We start from the raw sequence: 18,290 nt of genomic DNA, 5'->3' as shown, positions 1-18,290 counted from the left end.
ATAGTGTCTGACCACCAGCAACAAAAATCAAGGAGCCTCCCATTGCCCAAGCTGAGCTACATACACAATATAAACAAACGACCAAATATAAAATTCAAAAATTCTTTCAGCTGTAATTTATGGTGGGACTAGTAGCAAAGGAAAGGAAATTAGCTTTAAAAGATAGGGTGCCTGATCCTCCAAATATTCCCATATGTGAACAACTTTATGCAAATACGTACCTCTGTTGAAGAAAATGAACTACTCACAAGTCTAAGTGTTTTCAAGATCACTACTATGGATTACCTTGACAGCACTTTTTAAACTTTGAATTCTGCACTGATCACAATGGAGTTAGTTTTAGTAGCTTCTGCTACTGAAATGCAGAAAAACTAGTGTTGAATGTTTAGTTTGCATCCGCTATATCTTTATGTAAAATATATAAATGAGAAATAAAAGTTCTGCTTTACCTGTAATGAAGAATAAACCTGCATGCTACAGCACCAAGTAACAAGATTATTGTCAAATAAAGTTTGAACTTTTCATATTCATCTTTGTAGGCAAACCTGGGATGAAAAAAAGCAAAAGCATTAACTATTTCTACCATTAAAACAAGTAACACACCTGCCTATTTCTGGGTTCAGAACTGTTTTACATTCTATAAGGAGAGTTCTCATTATACACATATGTAGTGTATTTAACACCCTCTGCGTTCAATGACAAAAAAAAACTTAGACAAGTTTTTCTTGGGCTTTTTTTTTTTTTTTTTTTTTTTTTTTAAATCAACTGTCATGGTGGAGCGGCAGAGACAAAAACAAACTTTAAAAGTAATCCTGGAGAACATTCCTTCCTCGTGTGTCTCCCCAGTCCTCCAATCCCACAATTCTGACTCCAGTAAGAAAATGCAAGGATGGTTTAAGACCTTTGTACTTATATGGCACCTCTGAAAGAGTCTTTACTTTAATAAAGCTCTTCACTGACATGAATTAATTCAGTCTCAACATCCTGCAAGATGAATAAAATATTACACTACGTTTTTCATAAGGCAGCCATGGAAAGTGAAAGCAATGGTGTGACTGCAGCTGGATCTGAAAGTTTCTAACCCAATTCAGAGCAGATAGGGTTGCCCCATGAATGGCTGTGACGCTGCCAGGATGAGCAATCGTGCGTTGTGGCTGACTGCACCATGCTACAGGCATAATTCACCAATTCCCTCCATTTCCTTCTATGGAGTAAGCATGTGTATTTTCCATTTTGGTACAGATACAGTTTAGAGCTCTCCATATGCACCAGGAGGAGAAGGAGAAGCCAGGCACTTGCACACAGTTCAGTCACAGACTAGGATTTTTGCTTTCTATATTCGCAGCTGCCCCAGCTTCAGATCATGTTCTGCGAATGTGCCTCCCTTCTTCTAGGAGGGCAGAGGCAGGAGATCAGAATGGTTTTCTTGATATTGGTTGGCCGAGGGGGGTGCGGTGAAAGGGAGCTTCTAGGTCCTGGTAGAGCAGTAGTGTGGCATTTGCCATGATCTTTATGTACTCTCTGTTGCAGCATTTTGATAGATATTTGCTGGCACCATGTAAGTAGCACGGACACAACTGTGCTGCTAATTATGCAAAAACCAGCATTAATGGGCTTCAGCTCCAAACCAGAGCACAACATTCCTCTGTGGAACGGATGGGGAGTAACATCAATCTTGGGGAAATCAAGGCTTGCATGCACCAATAGCTTTCTGCATGATGTTGCCCTGGCCTTAGTTTTCCTTTTGGTTTGTTAGGGGCGGCAACGGAAGCTGAGCAGTAGGTCCAGAGTTAAAGGATTATGATGGTGCATCAACCCACAGAAATTGATGTTTAAAGTCTTCTTGGCTTGGGTATTATTCAAATGGGAAGCTGAGCCCACTGTTTGAGGCATTTGGCTTTAACTGACGTGAAAGAGATTTCTAATGCTCTTAAAGTCCTCACTGAAGCATCAGGCTACATCTACCTGACCTGCTCGGACAGGATCTTCCGGGCTTTGTTTTCGTGCTTCTAGTATGGATGCATGAAATCCACCTCTCAAGGGTCGCAGTCAATCCCCGTACTCCTTGCGAGATGCAAGGACTAAGGAGGTCAATGGGAGAGAGACACTCCCATTGACCTTTCCCTATACAGCCAAGTTAGCTGAGTGGAGATACGTCAATTTTAACTATGCAACTGGCATAGCTAGAATTGCGTATCTACACCTAACTTTTAGTCTAGAGTAGACATAGCCTCAGAATACAACAGGAAGTCTGAGTAGCCACTGGAATGTCCTCCATTTACATGAACTTGAGAGAGGATCTTGGTGGAGTATCGCTGGTATCAGGGTTGAAGAGTACTGCAGACAGAACAGACTCTTAAGGAAGCGTCTTCAGTCTTTGTGGGCTTCTCACAGCATCACTGGGATATTCCATGAATCACTGTTAGATTGTATTAATTTTATAAATTGAGATTAAATGAGGTTTAAAAAAGGTTGTGGTGAAACCAGAACTAAAGCTTAGGCACCTCGACTGCAAAGACATCACGTTTCTACTCAAAACTGTAGTTGTACTTCCAATTCTAGGCTCAGCCTTACTCTGTAACATGGTTGCACAACAGGGATTCACACTGAGAATACCTCAAAGACAAAGATGAGATAGATGTTTAATTGGAAGTCTCTCACCTGTGAATTCTCTATCACTGGAGATTATGTACAAGCCAGAGAGAAACCAGTTTCACCAAAAACCGAGGGGCTAGTTTCAGGACTTGAAATTAAAGCATACATTTTTCCCCCCCACTCCTTTTCCATATATAAATGGATCATATTTTCTCTGAAGCCACTGAGACTAAATATAGTTGAAACTACAATACCATATTTACAGTTACAAAAAGTCACAATTTATGCTCTTCTGAACTTTGCAGCCCATGTGCGTGGCCCTCAAATATTAGGTAAGTTGTTTAAAAACAAGTAAATTGGATTCAGTGGAATTTAGAACATGGATAAATCTGGCTCAGTATTTTGAATGATACATAGTTCTACTGATTGTAGGGACAGTTCCCTGGTCAGATTATCGAAAAAATATATATCTATGTTGTAATTTTCAACATCTGTCTTCTACTAACTGGGAAGAACTGTAAAAAAAAATAAAATTAACAAAAAGAACCCCACTTACTTTGCCTGATTACTCAGAAGAGTTACATTCACGTTCCCCAGCACCAGATTTAAGTACAAACTGAAAGACAAAAAACCTCCATTGAATATAAAAAGAACCATTGCACAGCGAGCTAGATTTAGATAGATGAGTCAATTCTAGTAAGCAGTATTGTATATTTGGTTTCTAGGTTTTCAATTATAGCAAGCAAAAGATAAAACCACACAAAAAGTTTAGGAATATAGCTCACTACTCTCTTCAAATTAATCCTCAATTTTAACTGCTGATTGGTTTGTTTCGTTTTTAAAACCAGCATTTTTATAAATAAGAGATAAAAAGTTTCTGGTGATAGAACTCTTTGGGATCAGGAGAAACTATGAATCAACAGGCAAAAGAACCAGGGGGTAATATTTTTATAGCAAGATAGCTACATCTGGAAGAAACAGCCTATGAATGGCCTCCCAGTGTTAAGATAGTATCACAGATGACCTGAGTACCAAAGAGTAAAAGCTGATAAGAGTATACTACAGTACAGGAGTATTCACATGAATATTTTGAGTAATAAAGTACCAGGTTATCCAAGACACAAACCTCACATATAAATTTCTTTCAAAAGCGAAGGATGGCTCTATGTCTGGTTGGCAGCCGGTTTCAAGCAGAATACCCCAAGGGTCGGTTCTGGGGCTGGTTTTGTTCAACATCTTTATTAATGAGCTGAATAAGGAGATGGCTTGCACCCTCAGCAAATTCACAGAAGACACTAAATTAGGGGGAGAGGTTGATATGCATGAAAGTAGGGATAGGATCCAGGAAGATCTAGACAAATTGGAGGATTGGACCAAAAGCAATCTGATGATGTGCAAGCACAAAGTCCTATGTTTAGGACAGGGATTGGCTAAACAGCAGTTCTGAAGAAAAGGACCTGGAGGAGATTACAGTGGGAAGAGAAGCTGGATATGAGCCAACTGCATGCCCTGGTAGCCAAGAAGGACCTAGGGAAATAATTATTCCCTATTTATTCAGCATTGGTGAGAATGCATCTGGAATATTGCATCCAATTCTGAGGACCCCTTTTACACAAAGGTGGTGTACTCACTGGAGAAAGTCTAATGGTGGGTAACAAAACTGATTAGGTAGCTGGAACACACAATTTATGAGGAGACGCTGAGGGATTTGGGCTTAGTCAGTCTTCAGAAGAGAGGACTGAGGAGGGAATATGATAGCAGCCTTCAACTACATGAACGAGGGTTCCAAAGAGGATGGAGAGAGTCTGGTCTCAGGGGTGACAGGATAGAACGAGGACAATGATCTCCAGTTGTGGTGGGAGCAGTCTAAGTTGGACAGTAGGAAAAACTAGGAGAGCGGTGAAGCACTGGAATGCGTTACCTAGGGAGGTAGCAGAATCTCCTTCCCTAGAGGTCTAAATCCCAGCATGAGACAGCCCTGGCTGGGATGATTTAGTTGGGATTTGCCCTGCTTTCAGTCAGGGCGCTGGACTCATTGACCTCCTGAGGTCTCTTCCAGCCCTATGAATCTATGAAATTTACTGTTGATTCGTCCTTACCTCACCGCTTTAATTTTTCTGCAAGTATGGAGGTGACCCTGGGCACATGTGTATTCGAGGGAATTGCACCTTTAACAGATGGTGTGGCATTCATGGCAGATTAAAAAGGCAACTGGTAAATTATTTCAGAAGAGATATGCTGAATGAAGTACTTGTAACAGTTGTGTTAGCAATATTAATTTTTTTTTTTTTTTTTTTTTTTTATAAATACATACCCATTTCTTTTTGGTAAATATGCTTCCATGTCAAAGAAAACATGCTGCCTTTCTTTGATCTGGGTGTTAATTTGCTGTATGAGATCAGATTCTTCTGGACTAGATGTGTATTTGCGCCTGTGAGGATGGTTTAAAAAAAAAAAAAAAAAAACAAACAAACACAAAACAGAACCCTTCTTATGAAATGTATTTTAAAAGGGGATGAAAGTCAGCTTTAACTTAGTAACTTTTTTTTTAATTAAAGTATTTCCTTACCAGGACTTCTAAAAGCAAGAACTTAGCTTTAAGATTTTTTTCAGTTTTAACAGCACAAGATTATTTTCTTCTCTTAACACCTTTTCTCTATTTTCACACTATGTAGCTCAAGCTGAACAGACAGACTAGTCAATAACTGCAACCAAACAAGTGAACATTTTTGATCAATTTCACTTTTTGCTGCTCAGTCATTAGCAGTACACCAGATGTTTGAATCACAAAACCTGCTAATATTATGAATCCTTTTAGAGGGAAAAAAAAAGTGCCACTATCTAACTTTTTAAACAATCCTACAGATTTTTATAAAATGTTTGCTTTTACAAATTCTAAACTGATCTGAGCATGCTTTTAAATTGAAAAACATCCAATTAGACCATAAAAGGCAACGTGAAGAAAAACCAAAACAAACCCACACCATATACTCTTTCAAAGTGACATTATGCATCCTTCAGAGCCCCAAACTACTTTAAATCCAAGAAAACGAATAGCTCACTATACAATTAATGGTATATTAGATGGGAGAAGGTGGGGGGGGGGAAAAAGGACTTTCATTAGCTCTTCCTTCTGCACCTCCTCTTCTGAAATCAACAGTTCTGGGGACAGCAGGTGATGCCAATTTAGGCATTGCCAAATACTGACAACATGAAAGCAATAGGGGAACTTTCCATTAACTGTGTTATGCTAACCTCAACCCTACTGCTGTTCAGCACTCAAAATTCTTATGCGTCCAACCAGAGGCAGAGGCATAAGGATGGAAGGAAAAGATGCAAGTCCTGAAATACTGCAATGAGGGACATTTAAGAAAACCTTCTAAGAGTCAGAGTTCACTACTTCTTAAAGAGAAAATCTGGGGGCGGGGGAAGAGAGTAGCAGGTTTTATACCCAAACTATACTGCAAGATAACACCTCCATGGATTTTCAAAGTTAGTGCCTAGCTCAGTTAAGAGATTATTCCAGTTGCAATTGAAAATGTGTGAACAAATAGGGGGTAGCCCACCACAGCTCAAAACAAAGGGGAAAATGCAGATGCCTTCGTACTGGTAGATCAAAAGGAAAGAGGAGTTCCTCTTTCATCTTTTCCCACTGGGAAATGGGATAATAAATTGTGTCACATCAGGAAATTCTGAAACGGAAATACTAGTAGATGACTGCCGAAAGTCCAGGGAGAACAAAACTGTCCACTTCTCATCTCCTGCTCTATAAAAATGTAGCTTAGTCTGGTGGTTAATCAGTTACATATGATCTGCCACTGACCGTAAACGCTAAGAAATAAATATTTGATGAGCCAATAAGCAAATATTAACCAATAAAAATATCAAACTTTAAATCTCAAAAAAATTATAAAAAACTATTCCTGCTTTAGAAGTATATTAACAAAACCTCCAACGCACTAGAGGAGAAGTCTCATACTTGCGTTAAATCATAGAGTTTTTGTAAATTTGGCAAGAATGCAACTTTGCTCTTGCAGGTTTGGGGTTTAAAATAATACTAGTCTACATATGATTTGTCACAGCCAATGATTTATGTGATAATTGGTAAAAATAAAATTAACATGAAAATTGGAGGTAGCCTGCAATTTTGAGACACAATCAAGGCAATTTATTTAGCCTGTTGCCCACATATGTAAGTACACAGCTTCTGTTGCTGGTGAGAGCTGAGTGCCCAAGTACCACAACAACAGACAGCAGAAGATTACAATTGAAGATTATAATCTACCTTCAAATGCAACCACATGGCTACCAGCAAATTCATGTGAGTTTTCCATAATTAGAAGAAACAGTTTTACCCTATTAAAACTACAGATAAACAGACTGATTGCAATGAAGTCTTGCCCTATGAAAATATTTCTATAACAAAATATAATCATAGGGAGCGATTCCATATTGGCTTTTAAGGGATACCCTAGATCAGTGTTTCTTAAACTATGTTCTTCGGAACACTGATGTTCATGAACAAATCGCAGGTGTGCTGTGTCTGAAACTTTTTTGATATCATATGCTGATGGCATATTTTCTGTTATTAAAACCAGATACAATGTTACTTCTTCATTGCTATGGTACCTGGTTAAATTACTTCATTTTGCTTTTGCTGTATCTGTTGTTGTGGGGAGGCGGGGGAAGAGGAGAGCATGTATTGGGTCTGACTTACGATATTTTTTTCAAAAAAAAGGTGTTCCATAGTCTCAAGAAGTTTAAGGAACACTGCACTAGATGATTTAATTGATCTTTTCTACACCTGTAAATCTGTTATGGTGGTATTTAGAATAAAAATGTACATAGCTGTGTTAACCCGCTCACTTTCTAGGAAAGTGGGCATACAGTAAAATAATATTTATAGCCTGCATTTCAGTAACTCACGAGAAACCCCTTAAGACTATCCCATTACCGTTGGAGGCTGTATTGCAGGTCTTTTAATTTCCTCTTCTGTTTACGAATGGAGCGGCTGCATGCAGCCTGCAAGTTGTTCAGTTCTTCAAGTTTCTGTCTATATACTTTATGAGTTTCCTGCAAAAAAGAGAAGTAGAAAGAAAATGTAATTTCTTTGAATCAGAAAAGTTTTTGGAGAAAAAAAAAAAAAAAAAAAAAGCCACAAACAACAAAGTGCACCCTATTTTTCTGGAACAGCAGACCCAACTGGTTCTACAGCTTGCTTCTGCCTCCCTAGAGGAGCAGGTTTTCCTGTAAGTATGGGTGCTATTTTTACCATGCAACCTACTTTTGAGATAAGATCTGCATCTTCCAGTGACTTCAACTGGAGTTGGGGTGCACAGCACCAAAAACAAAGTGTCAGCTTCATGATTTTGAGACCATTCCTGGTGGGGAAGGTATCTGCCACTGAAATGTAGCCAACTGCTTCATTTAATTATAAACTGTTTTCATTCTATGAAAAGGCCTCAAGATACTTAGGACACATAAATGCCCAGTCCAAGTGATTATAAAAAGTTTCATTAAAAAAAATATAAGAAGCCTGTAAGTGGGGAGGATGAATGTCTCGTAGTTTCCTTTGCTGTTACAGGGGATGTCATTTATACTTCATAATGAGCTGTTCTACTCAAGAAATTTTCTCCTCCTGTCTGACACCATGACAAAGTCCAAATCCTATGTTTCTTCCCCATCTGTTTCTATGAAATGTCCAGTCAAATCGCAGATCAAGGACTCAGATTTCACTGTACAATAAAATGAAAGGTGAAGAGCTTGCAAGAAAAGAGGAAAACTGATCACATTTAAACGTAAAGACCTTCTTAAACACTTTTGCTAATTAAACAAACTTGAACGAAGAGTTTACTGCTACAGCGTGGTCTCATTTGGTTGAAGGTATACAGCCACAACTGGTGTGAAGCTATTCCTACTGGCACTATGCTCTCACATTCATGGATGCTGTAATAATGCTTTCCTACCATCTCAGCCAGCTAGGGACTGCCATCTAATCCTGATGAATGATCACCTGGCCTGGGTTAATGTGGTCTTCACCATCTTCCAGCTGCACTAAAGCAGTAGAATATATCTGGGCATGAAGCCACTTAAGACACTTCATCAGACAGAGAATGCTGCAGTACCTCTCCTTACCTCCTTTCATGGAGGTATGTTTTACAAACACACAAAGTAATTTCATCTGCAGTAAATGTTATCTCCCAAATGTTTGGCTTTCACTTAGGTTTTGTTGACCACTGCTCCACATCCAGCAGTTAACCTGGCACAGATCAGAGGGAGAAAATGAACACGGAGAGATATGTTCCTGGAGCACATGCAAACCACCTGCATGGACAGTTAAATGCATGGAGGAGAACCACCCTGGAAGAGAGGAGGGTGGATAGACAGGACTGAGTGGGGAAGTGTGACGTGTAGACTCAGAAGGAGATGCTGAAGCTGAAGGTGCATCAAAACAGAGTTTCTGAGGTGCCTGGTACATGAGTATGGAGCACCATTTGCAGCCCATGCTATACTACAGCCCTTCTCACCATCTTCCATACCTGCCTCCCCTCAGCATCCCAGACTAGGGACCAAGAGTCAAGAGCAGCTTTCTATTCTACTCCTCAGGATGTTTCTCAGAGACGAAGGATGCCTTATTCCTACCTGTGATACCAAGGGCAAGAGGCATTCTGCATAGTCACCTCAGAAGTCCCTGCCATGAACTCCTTTACTGAGTGCTTCATTTTATCCCCTCAATAAAAATGTATAACTTCTCAAAAGTAACTTTTTATTGCTTGTGTTGCACAAGGGAGGAGTTTTACAGGCTTTACAGACCAGCATTCATCATATGGGGCGGGGTGAGGAGGAACTTCCTCAATAGCAACAGCTGTGACACAGTCATGTCACTCAAAGCTATTTTCAAAACCTTTCTTTCTGATTTGCAGTGCTCCTCACTGTGCTCTTCTTATTGCCCGAGGGTCTGGCTGCTCATAATTTGTGCCCAGGTGATCTGTCCTGGGCCTCCAGCCTGGCATGAAATTTTCCCCCTTCCTCTCACATGAGTTATAAAGCACACAGAAGGCTGCCACAAGGCAAATGCTGCTTTCATTGAGGTCTATCCAAGTCAGAAGGCTCCTGAATCTGTTTTTTAAATGGCCAAATGCACATTCTACCACTTCTCTACTTGCTCAGCCTGTAGTTGAACTGCTCCTTACCGCAGTCCAGGCTGCCTGCATATGGCATCATGAGCCAAGAGAGCAGGGGGTAAGCTGGATCTCCCAGGATCACCACTGGCATCTCTACACCTCCAATGGTAATTTTCTGGTCTGCGAAACAAGTTCCGTTCTGCAGCTTTCTGAACAGACCAGAGTCCCTAACGATGTGCATGTCACACACTTTTACTGACAATCCCACCTTGATGCTGATGAAACAATCCTTGTGATCCACCAATGCGTGTAACACTGAGCAGTACTCCTTACAGTGTCTCTACTCTTTGGCAAGGGGGTCTGGTGCCAAGATAGGGATGTGCAATACATTGTCTCACTGCAATCAGGAGCCCCGTCATGACAACACAATTTATTATGTCCTGCATGTGTTTCCCAGAGCGATTGGTGATCAGTATCCTTCTGCTACAAAGGACACTGATCGCCTCAACTCCATGGATCACAGCAACCCTCACTGTAGATTTGATCAATCTAAATTGATTCCCCACTGTGTGTGTGTATGGCATTGCAAGCTTCCACAGAGCCATTGTCGCTGGCTTCTGAGTTGTCAGAGCAGGTCTCATTCTGATATTGCTGAGCTTCAGGGTGGGGAAAAGCAATTCACAAAGTTCCACTGAAGTGGCCTTACACATGCAGACATTTTGTAGACATTTGTAGCCACTGCTGATCATCCCATACCTGCATAACAATGCAGTCCCACCTGCAAGCTTGTTTTTCCGGCACCAGAACAAGCACTCCACTGTGTACAAAGTACTGAGTGTGGCCTGCACGTCCCTGTTCTGCCCCTCCAGCATTTCACATTCATGTGCATCAGCATCCTCCTCAGAGTCCTCCTCGTTCTGAAAGCTGCTTAGGCTCTGCACATACCACACCACAACAATAGTTTGAAGCTGGACGGGGTCGATGCTAGCTTTGCAACAGCATCTGCATGAATACCCACTGAAAAAAAGAGGGTGCAAAAACACTTTTTGCCATTGCTTTCCAAAGGGATCGGGGAGGCGGTAAGTGCACTATGGAGGCAGACAACAGATACCCAGAACCACCCTTGGCATTTCTTGTCTGATCATACACTGGGGACCGAACCTACAATGCAAGGGGGCAGCAGGAACTGTGAGATAGATACACAAATTACACTGCTGACAAAGTCAAAGCTGCCCATTCTAACAGGGACCCACTCCCTTGACTTTGTTTGCCAGTGTGGACATGTACCCTCGACTTTAAAAAAAAAACTGAGTGCTAAAAACAAACCAACCAACTTTACCAAACACAACCTAATCTAGTACAGAGGTACTGTTAGAAGCTGACAGTAGCCACCCATCAATGTGAACAAAACTTGTTTGTCTTAGTGATTGGCACAATAAGAAGCAGGACTGAGTAGACTTATAGGGTCTCCTGTTTTAGTTCTGAGTATAGTTATGTAACAAACTACATTTTTATGTTACACATTCCTAGTAAAGAGATTGCACTTCAGTACTTGTATGAAGTGAATTGAAAATCCTTTTATTTACTATCTTTTACAGTGCACTGATTGGGTCCTTAACTCAATTAGGGGATTGTTGGGTTTTCTTGGAAAATAAAAGGAAAACATACATGCTTTATTAAAATGATTGAACAGGGAGTGAGAATCAAGTGCACAGATCATCTGCCTTCTGCCCTCCCCAGCCAGAGTGAGGAATGCAGCCAGCTGTGCACTTTCCCTTTGCTCCCTGACAAAGGGGAAGAGCCAATGTTCCCCTTCAGCCCTCCTGCCTAAAGGGTACCTGGAACATGGGACTCTTGGGGCTACAGCCAGCCCCCTTCAGCCACCTGGTGATTCTGTCTCTTTTCTGTATGGTGGGTTTTGAGATACAATCCCATTCTAGGCACCTCCCATTTCCCTGGCACAACCAAACCCTTACAGTGCTTAAAGAGGAAGCTGCATGCCACATTCCTAAAACAAGGTGAGCAAATCAGAGATTAGAGGGGTCGGGGTGGGGGGGGAGGTCAAGGATTAGATTAAGCCAAGGAATTCTTGACCATCCCCCCGCCCCGCACCCTCTACTCTGATTTGCTCACCTTGATCATTTTTTTTTCTGATTTGTCCTCCTTGATTGGTTCTCTGTGCCTTAAATATTGAGTCTGTTCTGGTCTGCCTATGGTCTGAAGAAGTGGGTCTGTCCCACGAAAGCTCACCTAATAAATTATTTTGTTAGTCTTTAAAGTGCTACTTGACTGCTTTTTTCTTTTCAAGGTAGAGTGCTGAAGTTTGACCTTTTGACGTCCATGTATGGTCTCAGTGCCAGTGATACTTTTTAACATCACCAATAGTCCTGCTTAAAACAGCTTAATTAATACATAAAAATGCTTTACCATTTAGGGGGTGGTTGATAGCATTACCTGGTCTTTTCTTAATCCAAAGGCAGCACAGCTTTGAGCAAGCTCCCAGCTGCGTGCGGGAGGAAGAGCAGGGCTGAGCTCCTACCTTGCATGCCAATGAGAGAAAGAAAGAAAAGAAAAAAAAAAAAAAAGCCAACCAGCTCATGTGCCACTCTTGGCACCCATGCCAGGGGTTGCCGACCCTCGTCCTAGATATATTCAATCTTTCGTCATACCAGGAGTCAGGCTAAATGACCTTTTAAGGTCCATTCCAGCACTATACTACTTTTATTTCATTGCAGGCCTAGCCAGTAAACAGATGTTGAGTAAAGATCAGAGGGAGTTTAATTATACATTTGTCAGTTTTCCTAACAGCGTTCAGCAATACGTACAGTGATAAAAATACACAGAAAAAAATTTGCTTGTCTTCACATTAGTATTTAAATATTCACTTTTTCAGTATACACATCTACTAAGAATGAAACACAAATTGCACAGTATGCACTGGATTTCAGCTTCTAAATCCTCTGGAAGCAGGGCAGCAAAGCCATAATCTAAATAACCCTTTCCAGAACTGGACACAGCCCCTCAAATTAATTTTTAAGACTCATTTTTTTTTTTTTAACAGAAGGCCGTTTAAATATTAACTAATTCTGCTTCTCTTAAGCTTGTGCAATCAGTCTTTTAGACTGTTTACACTGTCCAATTTAAAAAAAAAAAATAAAAAGCTGATGTCCAAAGGGAGTTAAAATTCTCTGGAATACATTATACTCTGGCTCTGCTTTAAAAAACTTTCCTTTAAAGGCTAACAAAATAAACTTAGTTTAAACTTTAAACTAATTAAGATCAGATTTAAAAGATGGCAACTTCCACAGCTACCTGAAAACAGAAAATTATAAAATCCACTTAATTGTCCAGAAGAAAAATGTTGACAGTGAAGTCATCCGGGAAAAACTTTACAAAGGGTACCATTTTGCATCTCAATGGGTGCATAACTCTTTAATGAGCATAATCCAAAAATGAAATACTTTCCTGGACATTTAACTTCAGCACAGAGCATTCCACACAGACAACTTAGAACACTTAAGGACTTCAGTTTCTTAGGAGAAAGGTACCTGTGAGAAGTTAATAATCTCTGCAGGGTTGTAAATACTGCAACTTTCCTGGAGTTCATAAGCTCCGCAAACAACAAGAAGTCTTGTGGCACCTTGTTGCTCTCCAAGCTACAGACTAACACAGCTACCTCTCTCATACTTTTCACCATGCATAAGCTCTGCAGTGTCCTGTCCTCAGTAACGGATCATTAATACAAATAGAAGCCAGGTTATCCCACACATTTGGGAAACAAAAGTAGCAGAGTCAACATACCTTGTGATCATAACATGACAGCACCTTTAAGGTTTGGTTTTGTTTTTTAAAATAGGTGCACTGAGATCTGTTTTTCTACTGCATACACCACTCTTGGTTAATTAGATTTGTCTATGGTATATATATACACAGATACACATATGTGCACTTACCTTACAGGGCTGGTGAAAGGCTTATTTAGAGGCCGTAATATGCTGACACATCTAGGCTACAAGATGCTCTTCCGGAAGAGCTTCTTTCGAAAGAGTGCGTCCACACACAAGAAAAAGCAAATCAAAAGAGTGATCTGCTCAATCAAAAGATCATCCACACAGCCCCCACTCTTTTGAAAGAATAGGCCAGGAATTGAAAATGAACACTGGTCTTTTGAAAGAAGGGCCCTGCCGACTGTCTAGCCACATTTTCTTTCAAAAAGGGGCGCTCTTCCTTAAACAGGAAAGGAAGAGTGATTTCAAAAGGAGCACTACATTCTTTCGATTTACTTTCAAAAGACCACTGTGTGTGTAGACACTCCATGGCTTCTTTTGAAAGAGCCCCCTCCTTTCAAAAATCTTTAAGGTAAAGATAAGGTAATCTTTTTAAAGCAACAAAGGAGCCAGGAGAGAGACAAAAGGGCCAAAGAACAGGTTATGAAAGTTCCTTACCAATGTCGGAGGGCTTCCCCAAATTCTCCATACCAGACCTGACAAGAGAAATCGGTTGGAAAGGAGCGTGCTCTCGCTGTTGCTGAATTCAAGTACTCCTCTATAAGTCATATTTTTAACAACTCAAAACTAAAATAGAATAATTATTCAATCATCTCAGAAACTTAGGGTGATCTCTTGATATGCCAATTAAGTAACTTCATTTAAACAGAAAAAGAACACTCAGCCAGCCTCTTTACCACATACAAATACATCGTCTTTACATCCATACACCCCAAGCCTCCTCATATCAGACACAGAAGCTATGCAGGGATACGCAGGCTAACTGCCCTCAGTTCCTTATCTATGCTACTGTGCAGGACAGTTGGAACTGGTAAAAATTAGCCTAATTTTCATCACGTATGTAGCTACACTTAGAAATAGACAGAGACTTCCCCATTGGGCATAGGGCATGATTTGTAATCTACGTTGCACACAATGGCTGCTACAGAAACTAAACATGCCATACTATTTTCCTAGTTTCTGCATTGCCTCATCACTCCCACTTAGAATACTTTAGGACAGGGTGGAGAACAGCTCTCCGATGTCATTAAGGCAAGGGGCAGGAGCAGTCGGGGGGGGTGTCTGGGCAGCGTGGGGGTGCAGGTGCAGGCTGAGGGTGTGGGTCTAGATGAGTGGAAGAGTGCAGTAGGGTTTGGGGTGTAGGCTCTGGGAGGAAGGGGACTGAAGTAGGGTGTGGATGGGAAGTGTGGGCAGCAGGGGGGACAGGGTTTGAGGTCCAGGGTCTGAAAAAGTGGAGGCACAGGAGCTATCTGGGGGTGCACCGTCTGGGTGATGGGGCTGCATTTAACTTTGCAGCACCCCAGATGCACATAGCCCAGCTCACAGGAATTCCAGCCAGAGCGGTGGTAGGAAGCCTCCAGGCAGGCGGCCACTGCTGGTGCTGCTCCTGCTCCTCCTCCTCCTGGCCGCCAGCAACTGGCAGTGGAGCCTGGAGCTGCTTCTTTCTATCATGCCCAGTCCTCCTCCACCCCCAATCCCAGCAGAGCCTGGAGCTACAGCACAACTTGTCCGATCCAACCATCAGACTTGGGGCTCCACACCCTCCACAGTCCAGAGACCACAGAGGTGAGCACTGAGCCTCAGGATCCAGAGCTGGACCATGGGCTGACTGTTCCCCACCCCTGCTTTGAGCAACATATGATCGTGACATATCAATTACATGTCACATCTGCCAGTCCAGACTTGCTAATTGCCCTTAAATGACTGGCAACAATGCAGAAACTCCTTCCCCTCACATATATTCACATGCAACCCTGCATTAAAGTTCCATCCTTCTAATACATGTTCAGAGACATGTTTAGTAATGGTGACAAGTACCAGAGAGGTAGCCCTGTTAGTCTGTAGCTTTGAGAACAAGTAGTCATGTAGCACCTTATAGACTAACAGATATTTTGGAGCATAAGCTTTTGTGTGCAGAGACCTGCTTCATCAGATGCATCTTGTTGTTTAGTAATGGTGTTACTCCAGCATGATCTCCAAGACTAGCCACTTCTGTGCTGAAGTGCTACAGCATCCCCTTACATCTGCATGAAATGCTTTCACAGCTTTCTCCACACAAAATACAGCTACAGTAAGCATCAGAAGCAGCCTTTCTGCAAGCTCAGAAATAACAGAACGATGGAATCATTGGTAAGGACATGCTAAGGTGAAAGCTCGTCTCACCAACAAAAGACGATCCAATAAAAGATCCTACCTTACTCACCCTAGCTCCTAATAAAACCTTCAATATCAAGACTCAAAACTATAGTAGAGTCACTTTAAACACACACACGCGCACGCGCGAAACCCCAAACTGATAGAATATGATCTTCTGAGAAACAAAGTGTGCTAATAGGAGTGAATCAGAATAAATACAAGATTAATATGATAGCATGTAAACAAGGTACTATATATTTGAATTTTTCTGAGTCTGTTGAAGAACTGCTCCTAAACAGTAAGAGCTGAATAATACCAAATTCAGCATACAGCTTCCCCTTATCTTATAGCAAGGTAAGGGTTTGATGGGGGGGGGCAGAGGGGCTGAAGCCTCCCCCAACCCCAGATTCATTGCTTACTGTTTCTCTTCCTCACTATCAGAGAGTAAAGGAGAAATGCAGTTTGCTGTATTTCTCCTCACTTTAGCTAGGGAGGACAGGGGCAGGCAAGCTGTGCACTTTCCTCTTGCTCCTTCACAGGAATGGGAAGAACAGCAAGCAGGGGCAAGGAGAGTATCAGGGCAGCGGTCTGAGTGAGGAGGGACAGGTTCTGAAAAATACACATTTAAATTAAGCATGTACATCTTTTTATTTAAGAAAAAAAAACACATTGATATAATGTAAATTCCCCTTCCCCCACAAAAATTATAAAGTATTGCTACTGATATTGACAGGTGAACTAATACAAGAAATACCAATGGAGTTTTAATTTGACTCCTGTATTCAAAGATACAGTCTCATGCATAGTATTTTCATTATTCATAATAAAATGACTTAGGTGCTCTCCTGCCACTGCACTAACGAATTAATCCATAAACAAAAAGTTACACACTCTCTAATAGAAACAGATATAATAAAAGTAAAAAAAATGTAAGCAGTCTACAGCACCTTAAAGGCTAACGATGTTATTTATTAGGTAATGAGCTTTCGTGGGCAAGACCCACTTCTGAACATTTTGGAGCAAAAATGAGAATACAAGGCGGATATAGTAAGGGGCAGGGGAAGAAAGAAGTACCAGGGGGATTTCACCCCTAAAAAGCGTAAGAATAGTCTGTAGGCTTTTTTCAAAATACGGCATAAAATTATTTCATCCGCAACAGAATGAAAATATACCAAAAGGAATAAGAGCTTATCCGAAACCGTTCAATAGAAGTTCAGACTAAGGTTTAGAACACAAAATAGTTTTCTCTACAACCAACAAACATCCTTATGCAAGTAGTTTCTCTCCTCGCTGACAAGCATCGCATCCATGACCCAGTGCCACGTTCCACCGCCTTACTTTCGCCTGAAAGTTATTAACCACAGCGAGTGAAAGAAGAGCTACAGCTAACGGATACACAGCATAAATCCTTCTTCCAAGCACGGCAAATCCCAAGGCTTTCCCTCTTCAGTTACCAATCACAGACTCCCATTAATGCAAGGCTAGGTTCAGCAGATAGGAGAGAGAATCAGAACCGCCAGGACTCCCTCCAGCTGCAGATCGTACCCCTCACAGGGGAAGGCCAAGGCAAGATCATTCATTTGTAAAAGGACCCAGACACGCTCCGACACGCACCCTTCCGTCGGTGATGAAGGGCTGGAGGGTTGTTTTTTTTTTTTTAAAAACACTAGAGGTTTTCCAAATATCCTTCTCTCAATCAACATGAGAGAGCCCTGCCAAGTAGAAGCCGATTCGCTGCGATGGGGCCCGGTCCCAGCACAGCCCAGAGGGCACAAAGGGGGTACACACACAACAACGCAAAAAAAGCTTCCCCTCCGCCAAAAGCACAGCAGTGGTCTCTTTGCAAAACCCAGCCGATCCCCATCACCTGGAGCTGCTGAAACTCCTCTTCCAGCTCCCGCCATTCTCGCTGATACCTCTCGAACGGTAGTAACATGGTGCAAAACCAGCCCGCCCCCGCCGCGCTCAGCCTCTTCCAGGAGACTCCCGAAAGCTAGAGCAATTTTCTAGCTCCTTATGCTGCTGCTACTGCAGCAGCGCGAGCTTCCAGCTGGTCAGAGCCACGTGCACACCCTGTCCTGACGTCATCATGCGAACTCCGGGGCTGGGTGAGAGTGACTGAGCACGCGCGGCCTCACGCTTTGCCTCCCACCGCCCCGTGCTCAGGAGAAATGGCGTGGTGCTGCTGCCGCCTGGTGTGGGAGCTACTCTGGTGTAGCAGCAGTGCTTCCCCGTGCAATCTGCAGACTGGGATCTGCGCTCATGCAGGACATCTGTGGCTTTAATGGAAAGGAAGAAACGGTCTGCTTAGAGCAGCCGCTGCTAACCCCGATCAGCCTGACATTACCAGCCAAGGTCAACCGAGATCTGCCCAAGGACATGTGGCACTTGGAGATTGTTTCTTTTCCAGCAATAGATAAAAAGGGGA

At 41.9% G+C, this 18,290-nt stretch overlaps 1 protein-coding gene across 2 annotated transcripts in view; it reads right to left on the bottom strand.

Moving 5' to 3' along the window:
• TMEM120B (transmembrane protein 120B) overlaps positions 1-17,864 on the bottom strand; it is a 39,697-nt gene extending 21,833 nt beyond the window's left edge. For both annotated transcript variants that reach the window (XM_075012479.1, XM_075012480.1), the window contains exons 1-5: positions 17,730-17,864; positions 7,550-7,668; positions 4,910-5,026; positions 3,152-3,211; positions 450-545 (exon numbers count right to left, since the gene is read on the bottom strand). In XM_075012479.1, coding sequence (XP_074868580.1) covers positions 450-545; positions 3,152-3,211; positions 4,910-5,026; positions 7,550-7,668; positions 17,730-17,798 — 461 coding nt within the window. In that variant the 5' untranslated portion in view covers positions 17,799-17,864. The remainder of the gene's footprint in view (positions 1-449; positions 546-3,151; positions 3,212-4,909; positions 5,027-7,549; positions 7,669-17,729) is intronic.
• Positions 17,865-18,290: the final 426 nt, after the last annotated feature.

Source organism: Carettochelys insculpta, chromosome 18 (genome assembly GCF_033958435.1).
Source record: "Carettochelys insculpta isolate YL-2023 chromosome 18, ASM3395843v1, whole genome shotgun sequence".
NCBI lineage: Eukaryota > Metazoa > Chordata > Testudines > Carettochelyidae > Carettochelys > Carettochelys insculpta.
This window is presented reverse-complemented; position numbering and strand designations above follow the sequence as displayed.